This window comes from Rhynchophorus ferrugineus, unplaced genomic scaffold, assembly GCF_030347505.1.
Source record: "Rhynchophorus ferrugineus isolate W39M unplaced genomic scaffold, kcgeb_rfMv2 rfM3, whole genome shotgun sequence".
In the NCBI taxonomy this organism is placed as follows: domain Eukaryota; kingdom Metazoa; phylum Arthropoda; class Insecta; order Coleoptera; family Curculionidae; genus Rhynchophorus; species Rhynchophorus ferrugineus.
Window position 1 is genome coordinate 48,729,974 of NW_027472582.1, and position 18,893 is coordinate 48,748,866.

Genomic DNA, 18,893 nt, shown 5'->3' on the forward strand with positions numbered 1-18,893 from the left:
TTTTACGCTGACGACACTACTTTCTTCACGACCGCCAGGTTCATAGTTACAATTCATGAACGTTTACAGAAGCAGCTCGATCATGTCATGATCATGATCATGTGGTTAAGTGGTTCAAATTCTGGAGGTTATAAATCAACCCCCTGAAAACCCAGACCATCATTTTCCATAAGAAGCCATTTTTCTATTACGCAGTGCGCGTCTCGCAACTTAAAATCGACACCGCAACAATTCCATGGCTGGATAACGTCACGTACCTAGGTTACCACTTCGACCGACGGTTCGGTTGGCATTCTCAAATTCAGAAAGCAATCCAGAAAAGTTCGGGGATAGCAAAACTGCTATCTTCTCTGATCTGCCCTTCTAGCAGACCTCTCATCTCCATCAAATTCTTAGTTTAAAAGATGTTAATTCGGTCCGTACTCCTCTACGGATCTAATGTCTACTTCAAGTTTTTTACACCCAACCAGGTGAAACGGCTTCAAGTTTTCCAAAATAAGCTCCTCAGGAGAATCTCAAACGCTCCATAGTTTGTCAGAAATAATCAAATTCCAGAAATCAAGCACTTTATATCTCAATCATTTCACAAACAATAATTCAGCTCAAGTTCTTCTGAAAACGCGCTTGTTCGTGAGCTGGCCGACATGCTGAGGGCTTAGTACCACGTCACCGCTAACATCCCCCCTTTTCCATGCTGAAACGACCTCATCCGTCGCTGTAGTTATAACTTTTACCCCCACACGACAGTATCCAGTCGTGTGTTAACTCAAGTTCGCGAATCAATAGAATCGCCAGGTTCTCGTGCCCAATAACGGCTGCCCGATCAGCGGGTACCATATCCTCAAATTTAATGCAGTAGCAGTAGCGATCCACAGGAGTCAACTATGAACCGTTTTCTGTTTAGTGTGTTGGTAAGCCCAGAGGCAGTACCACATAACCCGGTCCAACTTGTCACTCCATGGCAAGGCTCCGCGACTAGGTGTGCGTCATGCATTCCACCGCCTAGTTTTAGGCCTGAACAAAAAAAATTGCCACATTGCCACATCTCAACTTCCAGTGTGGCCCTTCTTTTCATCAAGCACGCAGATAACAACCCCAGCTAAAGGTCACTCACCGAGATATAAAGGATGCGAATGTATAAAACAAACCAGACGAAAACATCTCGCTCTATCTTATTATTCCATTCAACTATAGACTCAATTAGTGAATTCATTTTGATGACAATATACTTATCTACTGTTCAGTTGTGTGTTCTATCAACCTCGATAGGACCCTTTCAAGGAACTTTTAATCATCTTTCATTCTGGTCTCCCATCCCTATAAAAACATAGTCATTTTTTTCAGGTTTTTGCGAGTCATCTTAGCCCGTTAACTGCCATGGATATATCAGCGCAAAACGACCTCAAAAATCCATTCCACAGGGGGCTATCAGAAACTATAGTTAAAATTTATACCACGATGCAAATTGATCCCTCCTAAGCTGGACTATGGTTCCTTTCGGTTTATTACTATGGCTTCTACCCATAGCAAGTCCCTGTAGCCATTTAAAATACAACCCTCAGAATATCGAGGGAAGCTCGATCTCGATTGAGAAGCTTACTCCACTTAGGGGCTTAGTTTCAGTAAAGATGTTTATTCCATCGCTTACCCCATCCTTTCCTTCAGGATTCATCCACCTACCCAGGACCATCTCTCCCCTAACTACATCTCTCGAACCTTCCACATCATTATGAATCTTCCTTCTGATGCCGAACCCTAATTCCTGCCTTTTCTCCTTGTCCCTTCACCCTTTATATTGATGAATCATCCATTTTATAATAATCATCCATCCATTAAATTATTTTTTGCCAATTCTCGAAGAAAATATTGTCCCTCGGCCCAAGTCCTTTGGGAATTGTTCTTCAACCATGAGATTAGGCACATCTATACCGATGGCTCCAAATCTTATAGAATCTTACAAGTAACTCGGTAGTAGATGACTAGCTTGGTAATTTCATTCTCCTCAAACTCTCGGAATAGGGCATATTCCTACATGTCAACGAGACCTTTCAAGGAATGGTTCGTTCTTACCGATTAGCGCCATATCTTTGAATATTTCCTAGTACAAACGTATAACCATCATCTAGTGTCCAAATCGCTGTCGTTCTCTGGATGGCTCCCATATAAGGTTCGTGTGGATCCCCTCCTATGATGGCATGCATGGGAATGAGCTCATTATTATCATCTTTTCCCTACCATCAAGGTCTTTATTGTGTATTCGATGCAGTGCCGTTGGATTCTAGAAGTAACTATAATTATATAGACAAGATGAATTCTCCTTCGCTCCGACCTCATAACGCTGAATTGACTAATGCTAATACTATCGCAAAACGGAATCGGAGGATAATACTGACAGACTCCTTGGATTTCTCAAACGACAAAATGACACAAAATCTAGCCTGAACCAATTGTATGACTTACCTCTATACCTCTCAACTGGTCGTTCGGAATATCAGTGTTTATTTTACTTCGTCATGTTTGTTACCAGCTATTTGTACATTTTAAACCATTTATATATCGTTTAGTCAAGACGTAATGACATTCGTCAAAAGCTATATAAAAAGACCAACGTTTTTAACAAAAAAATGCTCTATTTCCGACTTAGAATTCAAACCCAAATCAAGTTGATGAATGGAATGAAAAAATCAGGTTTTCGTAGATCGAAACAGTGAAAATTGTTCAATTACTGTATTGGATGGAGCCTCCTAAATTTGAGGCTCCATCCAATAGATTTGAGACTCCATCCAATAAAAGCTTTGAATAAGCCATCTAAATAGCTTATTACAAAGCTTATTGGCAAATCTAGTCACACAATTTTGGTTGTTAAATTAAAAATTCATTTCTTCTCAATATAAATCGCTTAACATCGCAACTTTTGTAAATACCTGGTGAACGCCCTGTGGGCTCAGCATCATTTAATAGGTGACAATTATGTCAATGCGAGTAAATATCAATAGAAAAAATAGGAGTAGCCAGTAATTTTTCAGTCAATGAACGAACAATGTTCCCCATTGTCATTGACTTTGTGCTCCTGAGCTAATTAGATTTTAGATAAGCATGCCCAAGTTTTTATATACAGCGGTCAATTGACCGTCTCAGATTCACTAAGAGCAGAGATGTCCTCAGCGAAGCATTTTTACGCACAGGTGTTAACTGAAGACCTCGAATTAGGCACCAAACATTGGAGGATCGACTTTGAAAGGTCATCATGTCTGCCGTGGAAATATGCTGAACGAATCTGACTTTTACGCTATTAGCACTATCAAGAAACGTAAACTTACGATGTCAATATGGCATAAGTGAATAAGCTATAAGTTAAACATACGTCACCAAAACAGCATGGCGGTCACAGGATTACCCCAAATTTAAAAATCTGATGCTACTTAGTATTTATAAGATGTTTTTAATTACTTTCTTTTTCGGTTTTTGTAATAAATTTCACAAGCCATAAGTATGCAATCTCAATCTCTCACTATGTGTGACATATTTTGTAACTTTATTCTACTAATATTAACCTCAGAGCTACACAAGTTATGTTGCACAAAAATAACAACGTTATAGATTTAAAATTGTTAGTTCAACGTTTACTGGCAGGGACTTACCTGAGCAAATGTTGTGATTTTAACATTCAATGTAAAAACACTCTGGTAGGCCAAAAACGTTTGAAGAATGCGACATTGTAGGAATTATTGGGTGGAAACCACACAAAACAAATTGGTAGGAAATTAAACGTGAGCCGAGTCGCAATTTGCGAATAATTACAAACGATGAGAAAGATCCAAAAGATAGGAAAGTGGCTACCAGATAAATTGTATGACAGACTATTAGAAAATAGTCAGTGAAAGAAGGAAGAGAGGAAGTCATTTCTGCATATAATAGTAACGAGTGATTCTCTATCATGGTTATCACCTCGCCAAGCCAGCCCATCAACCTCAAGGCCAAAACGCTTTGGTCACAAAATCATGCGCTGTGTCTGACAGGAGAAGGTTGGTATCGTAAATTATGAACTATTGAAACATGGAATAACAGTTAATACTGATCGTTACCGACAACAAATGATCAATCTGAACTCAAAACACTATCAAAGACACGATAAAGCAATTTTGCAGCACGACAACACACTGTCTCAGAGAGCAAAACTTGTCAAGGAAGTGTTCAAATCATTTGAATAAAAAGTTTTAGCGTATTCGCTGTACTCTCCATCTGACTATCACCTTCTCGCATAGCACGCGTCTGCGGAGCTCGAAGAAGTTAAAAATTGCTCAATGAATGGTTTATCTCAAAGAAGAAACTCTTCTTTTGCAATAATATCCATAAATCATAGAGCCGACAGGAAATCAATAGCCTAAAAAAACGGACAAAATATATAAAATCATATGGCTAATACTTTGAATAAATACATTTCAACTATCGACGTTAAATAACGTGTTTTCTTTAGCGAAAAAGCGGATATGAATTACCGACACACCTAGTACTATAAAATACATAATACATTTTTCATAGTAAACTTTGTATTAGGTGCTTGCATGAATTTTTTATAGTAATATCTATTAGTAAATATGTGAAGTATTGATGACAGCTATTAAATTCGATAGATTAGACATTTCTCTCCATACAATTCCATTTTCTATTTAGTATTATTGAGTTTTTCACGGAACGCTCAAATTTACATTTTCGACATTGATTACTTTTGCTGTTTGATTTAAAGAAATCTGCTACCGAAGGCGATCAAATACTTTTAGGAACTTATGGTTAAGCTGCCCGGTCATATTGTAGGTTTTTCAACGATTTAGAAGAGGTGATTTTGATATTAGTGGCAATGAACGGTCCGGGTGACCAAAGAAGATTTACAAAATATATTGGATGAAAAGCCCAGTCATAGTCATACGTATTGACAGAAAATGCTATTTCGAACCAAAATCATTCAAAATCTTTTTTTTTCTTATTGCTTGCCGGGCAAAAAAATCTAAATCTAATCTAATATGTTGTCAGATTTTTATCGGTAGATATATCTTCAGCTGAGTTGTAAACCTATTGATGCCATCCTAATCTTCTGTTTGCAAATTTTGATTCTATGTCTGGTATACTATTTCTCTTGAAGCTAGAGTATCTTAGACTGTCCACTTCCTGGAGTTCAGCAGCTAACTGATTAATGTGTTGATCTAATCTGGCTTGATGGTTCTTGCTGTATGACTCCTTTGACGATTTGATGATTTCTTCCTTCACTGTTCGCAGATTCAAACCTAGATACATATATTTATTGTTTACGTACAGAGAAATCATCATCGTTTTACTTTGAAATCTTTTTGCTTTTTCGTTGTTACTGTGGCTGGTTGTGCAATATAGCTGTACGTCATTCAGCATATAGGCTTTAGTATAGCTGTATAGATGGCCATTTTACTGGCATCTGACAAATATGCTCCGGACCCTGCAGTCCAATTGTTTTATTTAGGTCTATATAACTTATGAAACGGCTTATCTGTATCAGCTTTAATAGGCTCAATCAAAAGTTCGCATGTGTTATATATAGTATATTATTATAATATTAAATTATATAATATTAGACAGAAAACCAGACCCAGTATGCTGCTTTACAGCACACCTGACTTAATTTCATGCATTTGAGATGTGTCGGAACTATGAATGGGAAGTTCTGCCACAGCCAGCATACTCATCAGACATCATGCCTTGTAACTACCATAATTTGATTAACATATACTTAGTACCAAATTTTCATAAAGTAAAAAAAATTATCAAAATACATGCAAGCGTCTAACATTTAAAGAAATCTCTAAATTAGTTCATACTCAAAAAAAAAATATGCATTTTTAATTGAATTCCAGAATGATGTAACAACTGTCTTCACAAACTTCTGGTTATTGCTCAATGGACATCTAACGAGATGATCATGCAACATCATTTTAATGGAACTGAACCATTCAGTCATTTGCCCGTCTTAGAGTCACAGGTATTTTACGAATTATGCAAGAAAGCCAAGTTAGTTAATGTTGTATCAACCTTGACTCAGTTGAAATGTCCGCGTCTTACTACACGGCTTGTTGGTATAGTTTGTGTATCGTGTAGCGTCCAGACGGTGTCTCTTCTAGTAATCGTAAAAGAAAAAACGTGAGTACACATATAGGCAAGTGGTGGTTTTATTTTAATGTTTTATTATTTCATATTTTGCTTCCATGTTCAAATATGGATATATATATATATATATATATATATATATATATATATATATATATATATATATATATATATTATTTATTTTCCAAGGATTTCCCTTTCAATATTATTATTGTTACATTAATTAACAAAATGTATTAAAACTACCTTTAAAGAAATTTTATATACGTTGTAACTGCAAAATAAAATACAACTAACCTTCATATAAGATATTATTAAAGTCCACTTTCATGTAGTGCAATATGAGTAGTCATTTTGAAAATTTAATTCGTAACTTTTTACAAACTATGATGCATTCTTTTAAAGAGTAAATAACAACAACGTTGTACAACTTTTACTTTAGATTTTTTATACTATTTTAATATGAAAAAAATGTTCGATAGCTATAACACAAGTAAACAGTGTATTTTAGTGGAGTTTTTTAGTTGAGGGTGATTTGCGTGTGTTAAAAGTGGTGATTTTAATTAACAAAACAAGGACCCGGATAGTTCCAACAAAGTTCAGTGCTAAAGAAATGGATTATGTTTTTAAATTTGAGGAGTCTTTATTCCTGTTCTGGAATTATCTTAACACAGTTGTTATCAACTATAAGGAAAGGCCTACAACATTTAGAATAATAAACAAGAGACGAAACTGGCTCCTTCTGAATTGAAGTGAATCCCTTATGGTGTGTTATTTCAATAACAAAAAAGGAAATTATTTTTACCTCTACTTATCATCGGTGGTACAAAAAATGATCTATTACTGCAAGAATAAGCGTAAATAGTCATTGGTTAAGGTTAGCCAACCATCATGACTTATACAGCTATATATCCACGATTCCAAATTCATAATGTGTATTTGGTGGGGCCAGAAAAGCGTTATCTATAATAAACTTTAAATTAAACTAAATACTAATAGTAATAATAGTAACAATAATAACCATGTGAGACATGAACCAAACAATGTGAAGAGAAGTAACTATCAACGGTTCACAATGTTTATTAATCTTATTTTAAATACATTTTATATATCAAGAAACGTTATAAACTGCACTAATATAAATTTGCAATAGTTATCAACGCATATAAACAATTCATTTTAAATTACTACATAATTAAGTGAAAAATGATGAATTAATTTTCAATAAACAATTTGATTTGAGCTACATTGTCTATAATTTAATTTAAGTCTGAGTAATTTAACCATTTAACAATAGTTGCTTAAAATCACTGTATTATCATATATATCAAAGTTCATCATCAAGTTCATAGGGATAATACTATGATAAATATCAACGATATAATCGGAAGCGGTTTTTACAACTTAGATCTGAACACTGACACCATAAAATCACTTCTTTTGTCATTTTTCAGTGTCCGCTAAAATGTATCACTACAATAAGTATCAACCCCAATTATCTTTTCAGTTTAAAATTTCTATTCCTAATCTCTAAACAGAGTTTTTTACCAACTATATCAAAGATACTATTTAAATATTAAATCTATTAATACAAAAACAATGTTCTATGAGGTTTTGTTGTGTCATACTTGGATATTTTTTGATATTTTTTAAAAATATGTTAATATACCTTAGTAAAATAACAAAACAAAATTAAAACCTATGGACAAATTTTTATTACAATAAATTTTTTTCTTTATATTAATAATGTTATTAAGTTTTTCAATATAATTTTTTTTAATATTTAGCCCGTAAGCAAATCGAGAAAATTTTGAACATCTGAAAAATAACTCTTTATTATGTTGAATTTATGTCAGCTTTGTCTAGTAAATGCCACACTACCAACAAACCAGAATACATACATACTTAACAAAATCATTAATAAATATGATTCTACAACACTTTCTATTTTTTAAATATATTTGATATGCTATTTTGCACCTAAATACCAGGGAAATGCCTGAATACAAATGCTAAACGCATCTCTATAGTGTCTTCTGAATTCCGTATATGAAAGTCCTTAAATAGATTAGTAAAAGCGACAGTGTACGGTTACACAACCAGCAATCGTTTTCGGCAAAACCCATTACATTCGAACTATAGGACTAGAACAGACGTGTCTTGGAATTGTATCAGTTCGAATAGCGGTTGAAAATTAATAAATGGAAAAGAGAAAAGGATTTTTTCTTTTGTTGTCTAGCTACGCCTAGTCGCTAGTAGTTTAACTCTTACTTTCAAATCCGTAATAGTAATTTAAGAATACTACAAAACAGTCATTGCGTATATTATAAGTATAATGTCTGTAAGTGAAATGTGCATTAATACGACAAAGAAACATTGTGTTAAAAGTTAAATTAAATGAAATAGTAATGTGGAAGTAAGATTGACAGTGCAGAAGTGAGTATAAGTGTAAACTTGTTAAATTTGTTACTATTACAACTATAATCACCGATAAACCATAACCTATAACAAATATAATTAAAAAATCTATCAAATTTTATTGAAGTTTACATATTTTTCAATTTTTGACGTTATATTTTGACAGTTATTTCCACATTTTCCACAAATATATCATATATATATATATATATATATATATATATATATATATATATATATATATATATATATATATGATAAACAAAATATATTTTTCAATAATAAAATAAACAAAATAAACTTTCAAATGTATAAAGATATGTTTTTTGAACAACCTTAATAAGTAATTACATGAATATATGATAAAAACATCGTCTGCTATAGACACGACAAAATAAATTTAGCAGGAATCAATGACCTACCTTGCAGAGGTCATTTGCTATGTAATAGGTGAAAGCGAAATGATTCTGCCGCTAATTGCATAATATTTTCAGTCGTTAAAATATTACGTTATACCGGGATGGCTCGTTATTGACCATTTATTACTATTCGACAAAAATATCAACACTTATAGGGGACTTAAACATGTGACCTTGACATGTGTATGAACATTATAAAATGGCAATAATAATTAATAAAAATATTATGACAGGGATCAATTAACTTTAGATATCCGATAAATATTTTAGGTAATGCATCGGACACTCAAACAAACCACCATCATTCTTCTGGCAATAGGTTTGTACATGGTCAATACCGCTGAAGATGGAAATAACCTTGATGGACAAAAGTTAATTGAAATGTCGGTATGTACTTATTTTTTCATCGTTATATTACATAAAATAAATGCCCGTCTACTATGGAGCACAAATGTTTTGTGATCAAAAAAAATCTTTCCTTAATTGTAGATTATAGATGGTGATGTATGTATATTAAGTTGATTTTTTCTTGACAGGGCAAGCCATTAATTAGTGAGGCACCAAGAACCAAAAGAGCATCCTCAAAACCAGGTTTCTTTCGAACATTATTTGCAGTTGCTTCTGAGGTAATGAAATAAATATCAGTGAATTTATGTTTAACTATTATCCATGAGCCATATATTATCATAAGATTTTACTAATTTATTTATAAGATTTACTATTAACTATAGATTAATTTTCTACTACCAGTATGAATTAATATAGAATAGAATAGAAGTGTTTTTCGATGAATTAAACTTGTAATTGATCATATCCAGCGACTATTTTCCCATATTTATGATGTTTTGTTGTGTGACATGTTTTGCGTTGAAAGAACAAATCATTGTTATTTCTATTCATCAATTTTCTTTATTAAATAATATCAATGATGTTAAAACAGAAAAATACTACCTGAATAATTATTTATCCAATGATACATATTATGCAGCCCTAAATTATAGACAAAATATTAGTGATTTTCACATTAAATTCTGTTAGGTTCGATCAACTTGTTTATTATATTGTTGTTTATACTTTATAAGGATACGTTACTCCGCAATATCTCCGAATTTGGCGCATATTGGCTCCATTTAATTTTAAAACACAGAATAATCGGAGTTTAGCGCGTGCGTATATACAGCTTTATTTACTTATTTTTTTATCCTGATTATTAGATTTAATGTTAAATATATTAAGCAGGTAAATAGTTTCAGGAAGTAAATAAAAATGGTAAAATTTTGGAAATAACACATTTTATTTAAAAAAGTGTTGAATAAAACGAAATAATAAAAGTAAAATTAATATATGTCCAGCTATTCTATTTTTATAAAAACATTATATTACACATTATCATTATTTTTTATAAATAAAAATACACAAATATGATAAAACTATATATAAGCAGAGAAATAAACATTGAAATTTTTTTGAAATAACACATTTTATTTAAAAAATTATTGAATAAAATGAAATAAAAATAATTTCCACACGCCTTTCTATTTTTGTAAAAACACCATATTTAAATATATTTACATATTTGAACAATTATCAAGAACTCCAAGAACCATATAAGTAAACATTACCGTAAAAAAGACCAAAATCGTTTAGATCAAACACACCCAATATAGTTAGAACCAAACGAAAAGCCACCACTATATATGAAAGCAGTAAAATTTTCATAAAAATCTCGAAATATTATCGCTAGTATTGTTGATCCACAAACCCCGTTAATGAATTGACTACCTCGAGCTTTCGATTAAGATATTGTATATTTACTAATCAAAAACGAATGGATGATCGTACTTTAAAGAAGACATCTCAGTCAATACATCATTATATTTACAAAATAATAATTTATTTACCTATAATCTTATATAATAATGTATTGTATTTTCCTTGTCATTAGATCATCAGGGTGTCGTTGATAGTTTCATATTTTGTTTATTTGATCCAGGTCTACTTTTGTTAGCAAATTTCAAAGTATCACTGTACGCTGTTGTTATATCTTAGCAAAATGCTGTCTAATCTCTTCTTCTCTGATTCTCTGAATCTCACATTATTCGACTTTTAGTCTCAAGAAATTCTAGCTACATCTTAGCTATAAAACAAAATTTAAATCATTACTAAAATATATTATGTTTAAAATAAATGTCTAATTATTACCAGTTACTACAGTTTTTGCTACTATTCTTGAAGGACAAACCTCATTAATGACTTGACAACTTCCAACACGAGAATAATTTTCTTCTCTGTTCTTGTTATCATTAAATTTTGGGATATGTTGATACCTATTCCAGGTCGTTGAAAATGATGTGTTATAAATTTGGCAGCTAAAATTCCCACTATAAATAAAATTGATGCTGTATCGACTTTATAACTTATAAAAATTTTATCTTACATTCTGCACAAAACCAATGTATGTATAGAATTATTAATGTAACGCAAAATTTAAATATTCTAGATTTTTTTGTTGTTTTGATCTGATCGACCGATCGACTTGAAAAGAATGAACCGCGATTAGAAAAGGAAGACAATATAGTTTCATATAGTTTACTCTTTTCTATGGTTTATTCTATGAAAGTGCGCACGCGCCAAATCCGGAGATGTTGTGGAACAATGCATCCTTACTTTATACACTAGCACTATGTTTTCATTTAACACCACACTACCCCAGCTCAAAAGGCTTAGTTCTCTTGAATCATCTTGGTTGATCCACACCGTCGAGAAGCCAGACATTAACGTCGTAAAGATTTGCATAACTCTGGATCAATTTTTTAATTTCCGATTTCTGAACTTTTTTTTTCTGTTTAATTGTGCCATATCCAATACCAGTATCCAATATCTAAAGAAATAATTATATTTGACATGCACGTGTTGTAATGTTTTCCAGTTTGCTCCTCTTGGAACAACTCCATATCTGGATACCATAAGTCCTAATCTCCGAATTCATAGAATATGGACTTAAAGAGTAGAATTTATTCCAAATAATTGCCAATGGTTTCTAAATTATCCTTCTTAATATAAGTTTTCCAATCTCATTCCTAAATAATTTATGTTATTTATGTTATTATTCTGATAGAGATATGTCGAATTATCTTATTTCTAAAATTGGCGTAGGCAGATTTAGATTCATACAAACTGATTCTAACTAATTAAACTGATTCACGAGACTGGACTTAGTTTTAACACTCACGTAATGACCTAACATATTAATATCTGGTGAAAATGGTGGGCTCGATAAAAATTCTATTTTAGTTCCCCTCATTTTTAGTTTGTATATATTTTTGCCTTTATGAGGGTGCATTTAATATGTAATCGATTATTTTCATGTCGAAAAATTAGTTTACCTTGCCTTTACTCATATTTTTCTTTCAATACACGTAATTTTACCTTCAATAGTTTTTGAAAGCATGCGCAAGTACCATAATAACTGCATTTGGTTAAAGTAGATTATAGTACACAATCAGAAGGTGATTCCATCAAATACAAGTTATGATATTTGAACCATGAATATTATATAGTAGTATAGTATAGTATATAGTATTGTCATTTTAATGCTGGCAAACATAATAACCTATGTTTAGGATTCTCACAGCATAGTACTATCCATTGTAAAGAGAGTAATTGGTCAGAAGTGAAAAGTTGCTGTTCAATATATCTCGGCTTCAACTCAATTTCACTATTTCAAATTATATTATAGATTACTACATTTAAGTTATGAGACGCGTATAAAAACTTTTATTTCACTTATCATGTTGATGGCGATTTGTTGACCCGACGGCATAGGGAATACTGCCATTCCAGTGCATACAAAGATGCCGTTTTTAACATCCAGGGCCATATCGACGCAACTGATATGACATGTCTCTCTCAAAGTAATGACCAAAGAGAAATAATTCCATCAGGTCTAGACAGTTTACAGTAGTAAAATTATTGATGAGTATCGTCTGTACCGTCACTGGCCAGTTTACCTTGATGATCTTCTGAATTATAAAATTTTACCTACATTTCAGTAGACAGTAGACTATGTTAGTTCATAACAACTTCAGTTCACCTTTGGTTCACACAACACCCTGAACTGTGATACTTGCGGCAGATTTACCCTGAGAGTTATTCAAATCATGGACATTTTTATTATAATGATTTATGGCTAAGGGTCTTTGAGCACCTTTAATCTACTTTTTCTGACCTTGTTTTTTCCCAAACTTCGCTTAATTATACCAAGAAATACTTCGAGTAATTGCAAAACACCAACCTTGTTATTTTCTTCATAACTAAGTGATTTTCGGTTAACTGAATAAATTTTTAAAAATAGTCTTAGATTATGTCCAGAATCTTACCGACTGTACCAGTTATGAAATGTATAGGGTTTACAACAAACATTTTTATTTTATTATACTTGAAAACTATATTATTTTATTTTACTTCTGTTAAAAAAGGAATGGCGGCTCGGTATCTTATTATATAATCGATAAATATTACACCATGTATATCCCAAAATACCGAGGCCATAACCTTTCAAGCCGATAGATGTGCTTGAAGGCGCTTTGGACGAGGTTCACCAGTTACTGTCCACTCAGATGACGATCGTTTTGATTTCTTGAAAATTTTTTTGATGAAATGATGGATCCATGTTTTATCTATTGTCACATATCGACGCAAAAATTTCGGTTTGTGGCGTTTAAACATGGCCTAACACTCCTCAGAATCATCAACACGTTTTTTTTTAGTCAACAGTGAAAAAACGCGGCGCCCACTTTGAACACAGCTTTCTCATAGTCAAATGCTCATGCAATATAAAACCAGCACGTTCTTTGATATCTTTACGATGTTAGCTAACTCACGCAACTTCACTTTTCGATCATTCAAAACGATTTTGTGGATGTTTTCTAGTGTTACCACATCATTTGGACGTCCACTGCGTTCAGCATCATCGGTGTCTCCACTACCAGGTTTGAAGTCAGTAAACCAACGTTTTATTGGTATTTCTGATGGAGCGGAGTCCTTATAATACTTTTCAAGCCATTGCTTCGCTCGAACGGTATTTTTTCCCATCAAGAAGCAGTGTAAAATTAAAACACGAAATTGTGTTTGATCTATTGTTTTGAGAATAACAAAAGTAGTGTCACTCTTCGCAGAATAACTCACAAACTTATGAGTAACATATCATGAAATTTTAACAGCTTTTTTTGAAGGTTAGTATTAACTCAAGAAGTGGTGAATGCAATAAAACTAGCACCATCATTGTGTTAGGCCCAAAATTTGATGAAATTAGCACTCTTCTTTAACTGAAACAAAGAAATATCTGACCAAAAAACACCATTATTTTGTTGGCTTCATTCGGTGATAATATCGCATATGCTATCCTATTTAATTATATTAATATTAAATTTTTATAGTTTGCAAAACCAAACTATATTAGGTATTAGCATAACGTACATAAATATGCATTACCATGATTGCTTGGTCATATTTTTTATAATAAACAGTTAGTGTGTATTAATAAATATATAAGGCATAGTACTTTTTCTCAAGTTTAAACGGAAACCTCGTCAATAATAATTGAAGTAATAAATAAAATGTAAAGTGAATGTTATGACATAAAATATGTAACTGCCCTTGAAATAAGTCTTGCCATTATCTTTTCATTAATGTGGCTTTCTAGCTGACATTATTGTTGATAACTTGTTGCCACGTATGTTATATTACGAGTTCATAGACTACTATTCGTGTCCTATTATATGTAAAATATCTATACTATTTTAAATTTATTTATTACATTCTCACTAATCGTAATAACTATTCTCATAATTGAATTCCCTATGTCAAAATAGGTTTCAATACTGATATGAATATGTACTGATAATTGTGATTTTCTTCAAATTAATCGAAACGTTTTCTTATATTTTTATTCCAGTTCTTTCTTTTTCTCATTTTACATATTCTTTCCAGCAAAGTTTTGTATCATTCATCATTGTCAATAATATATGTCAATTATTTGTGTCCAATTCTTTATATTGTCACTTGTCTGTTGTAATTTTCGTGTATCTTCCTCACTTTTGGCTCTGACCGCAAGAATTGCAGTATCATAAGCAAATGTAGCACATCACAATATTTGTAGGATATAACATGTGTAGAATGAGTAAATAATTGGCCCCAATACATCTCTTTGTGGTACACTTGCTCTAGAATATTTTTTCGTAGACTACTATTCCTCTTATTTCACTCGAAATTTTATGTCCAGCAAATTATACTCAATATACCTTTCGTTTGGTTTGAATTCCCTTAATAAACTTAATAATTACCATTAGATTAATAAAAAGGGTATTAATTGGAGATAATCAAGGATAACATAAGTATTAGTAACTTATTGTACCAGATACTAAAAAGATAACTAAGCTCTCTAAACAAATCTAAACACTTGTCTTTGACAATCTCATTCTTCTTGTTGGATCAAGTGAAAATCTTCATTGCTTCAACATGTTGATACCCAATATAATTCAATATGTCAACGAAACCGATTGACGAATTCTTGCAACTTTTTTATAACAATAGTATTTTGCAATATATTAAAATGTATTAATATACCTCTATAATTTATTTTAACAGGTCATTTGAAAAGTTCCCGGCCTGATACATAGATGGCGCTACAAGAACTAAATCCATATGTTTTTAGTTAGCCCTAATCCTCAAAAGATATAAGCATGTATAAATTTGACAGCTGTCGAGTCATTACTTTGTGAATTATAGTATTTTGAGTGAAGTAACTTTTGTTATTGCGAAAAAAATGGATAAAAAACACTTTCGCGTGTTGATAAAATATTGCTTTTTGAAAGGAAAAAATACGGTTGAAGCAAAAACTTGGCTTGATTCCCAGTTTCCAGACACTGCCCAAGGAAAATCAACCATCAAGGATTGGTGTGCTAAATTTAGACGTGGTGAAATGAGCACTGAAGACCGTGAACACAGTTGACGCCCAAAAGAGGTTGTTACCGACGAAAACATTTAAAAAATCCACAAAATGATTTTGAATTACCGTAAATTGAAATTGAATGAAATAGCAGACACTCTAAAGATATCAACTGAAAGTGTACATCATATCATTCACGAACAGTCGACTGGCAAGGTTACGGCGTCTGGAATTTGGGATGCGCATGGAATAATTTTCATTGACTACCTTGAAAACGGAAGGACCGTCAACAGGGACTATTACATAGCGTTATTGGACCGTTTGAAGGACGAAATCGCTGAAAAACGGCGGCATTTGAAGAAAAAGAAAGTGCTGCTTCGCCAAGACAATGCACCGTGTCACAAGTCAGTGAAAACGATGGCAAAAATCCATGAATTTGGCTTGGAATTGCTTCCTCATCCACCGTATTCTCCAGATCTGGCCCCCAGCGACTATTTCCAGTTCTCAGATCTCCAAAGAATAATCGCTGGGAAGAAATTTTTGTCGAATGAAGAGGTGATCGCCGAAACTGAGGTCTATTTTGAAGCAAAGGGCAAATGTATGATTTGTCGTGGTTGATACGGCAAAAATTGTATCGAAAAGTTGGAGTTGGAATTTTGTTGAATAAAAAAACTAATTTTGCCAAAAAAATTTGTTTTACTATGGTAGGCCGGGGACTTTTCAATTGACCTGTTAAATCATCTGTATGAACTTCGTGATACATTTGCTGATATCTCATATACTATTTTCCGACGAGGGTTGGAACATCCCCATTGTGAAAAACAAACCCAATAGCTGTAGAGGGACTAAAATGGCTATCTTGATCTTGCTTATTATTCCTGCAATGTTCAATAAAAATGTAAGAATCGCAAAATATTTACAGAAACTGCAATCGAATATGTAAGAGAATTGCGTTATGTCAAAAAGTACCGAGATTTAATAATTTGCTTCCCTTACATAAATAATTTAATACCGCTTACTGTGAGTCATCTACTTCTCTAATGGAAGTTTGATGAATTTATGTCTGATGCCACAAGGCTAACATTATAAACGGATTTCTGATCAAGAAGTCAAGAAACACTATTGAACAACCATCGTATTCACTTAATTGTGTTCCTTCTGTATCCTATACTCAAGTTACCTTTTCGAGGCACCAATTTTCAATCAATAAAAGACATAAAAACATGAAAACAATTATTCTTGTGGTATAATAATGTTAACTCTAAAGTTTCAACGATATTCCAAGACTTTTCTTTGCAATATATTTCAGTGAATTTTATATGAAATGTAAAACTTTCCACAAATGATGTTTTATAATTCGACATACTAGGACTTAAGGAACTAGGTTACTTAGAAATTAAGGAAAAATAAATTAAATTTTAAATTTAAATAATTAGTTATTTAAACTTCAGCACTATAACTGGCATATTAGGCTCTTGCGTGTATCCTGATAATTTTTGCATAAGTCTACAACGCTTGCTACATTCCTTCTTTTCAAAACCAAACACGGATAACATAGTTTCACTGATAGCAATAGTTTCACTATCACAAAGGAGTAGTACAGTTATTGTTTAACAATTATTTACGAGTGCGTTCCAAAATGAATTTTGTGACTAAAGATATTGAATATTAATTAAAACTACTGGCCACTATTGTCAAAGTGCGATTGGAATGTATTAATTAAAAAAACTGTTATTTTAAGTAGAGAAGTATCACAACAAAGGAAAGCAGTTAAGTTGTTAAAGTGTCAACAAAATAAAAATGTTCTACATGGTGTAGTATATGATCGCTGTGAACCATTTTTTTCCTGATATTCTTTTAGATAATATGAAAATTTCTTTCTAAATAATATAATTAACTATATATTCTTTATAGCAATATCAAGACACAAAGGATACATTTGGTAAAGTCAACAATATGATTAACGACAACTTTCTTCCAGAAAATCAACCAGTAAGTAATCTAATTATTTATTTTTATATAATCCGATATCTACAAAAACTCCTTATTCATTTACCTGTATAGAAAGTGGAAACAACTACATCTAGCGACCCAAACGTGTCAACGACAGCGGCACCTTACAAAATTACACGTACCGAATTCAACAGAATCATCAGAAGAAACATAAAAGGGATCATGAGACTATTCAATATCGAATTACAACAGGCGTTGAAGGTTATCTTTCATAATATTTTATGGTAATATTTGCGATGCTACGTTTATAACGTAATTTATTTTTTAGCAATCAAAAATAAATCGAGCGGAGTATAATAAGAACATATCTAGAGAAGTCTCCAAATTCTTGTAACTGTGATTAATTTAAGTATTTAATTTTTAGCTGTTAGTTTTTGTTATGCAATAATTATATATATAAACCTATCTTATTATTTTATTTCATGAAAAAAATCTTCAAGCTAAAATATGCATACCTTGCTCAGAAACAAATTCGCAGAAAAAATTATCTTGTTTTAACTAGTTATCTACACATAAAATTATTTTATTTTGCTCATTTAAGAAATCGGCCGCCACAACCCATCAATTGTTTATAAATCATAGACCAGCAATCTAGTGTTATTCCGATGGTGCATTGGTTTCAAAATGGTGATTTCAATTTTAACGGTAAAAGAACCCTCACAACGACCAAAAATGAATATAAGCATTATTGGTCATAAACCGAGATAAAATACATAAAGAATTAGCAAGGAGTTGTTCAATCAGCAACTAGAAGTAACAAGACGTAACCCTATAAGATATGCCTGCGAACTATTAAAATTTTTCCAACACTAACAACGACAACCGAATAATTTAAATCAAGAACTGTTGCAGAAAATGCAAGAAGATATTTTTTTTATAACATCTTTATTAGATACACTTAGTACAATCTTAATTTACAATTAATTTATTACTACTTTTCCTATGTACTTGGATTAATTAAC

The 18,893-nt window shown here is 32.1% G+C and overlaps 1 protein-coding gene across 2 annotated transcripts; it reads left to right on the top strand.

The window, feature by feature from the left end:
* Positions 1–6,050: 6,050 nt before the first annotated feature.
* LOC143194480 (uncharacterized) lies at positions 6,051–18,336 on the top strand. Of its 2 annotated transcripts, none has more exons than XM_076401331.1 (6): positions 6,051–6,165; positions 9,240–9,356; positions 9,506–9,595; positions 17,833–17,910; positions 17,983–18,132; positions 18,200–18,336. In XM_076401331.1, the coding sequence occupies exons 2-6, from the start codon at positions 9,243–9,245 to the stop codon at positions 18,263–18,265; spliced, it is 498 nt and encodes a 165-aa protein (XP_076257446.1). In that variant the 5' UTR covers positions 6,051–6,165; positions 9,240–9,242; the 3' UTR covers positions 18,266–18,336. The 2 variants fall into 2 exon arrangements, with proteins under 2 accessions (XP_076257446.1, XP_076257447.1); XM_076401332.1 differs by lacking the exon at positions 6,051–6,165 and adding an exon at positions 8,453–8,568.
* The last annotated feature ends 557 nt before the right edge of the window (positions 18,337–18,893 follow it).

What these genes read in the sequence shown, in the direction of transcription:
- LOC143194480 (XM_076401331.1), top strand. Translation starts at nt 9,243, where the DNA reads ATGCATCGGACACTCAAACAAACCACCATCATTCTTCTGGCAATAGGT. An exon ending in AAAAGTTAATTGAAATGTCG is followed by an intron (nt 9,357 to 9,505) that starts GTATGTACTTAT and finishes TTTTCTTGACAG; the next exon opens with GGCAAGCCATTAATTAGTGA. An exon ending in TATTTGCAGTTGCTTCTGAG is followed by an intron (nt 9,596 to 17,832) that starts GTAATGAAATAA and finishes TATTCTTTATAG; the next exon opens with CAATATCAAGACACAAAGGA.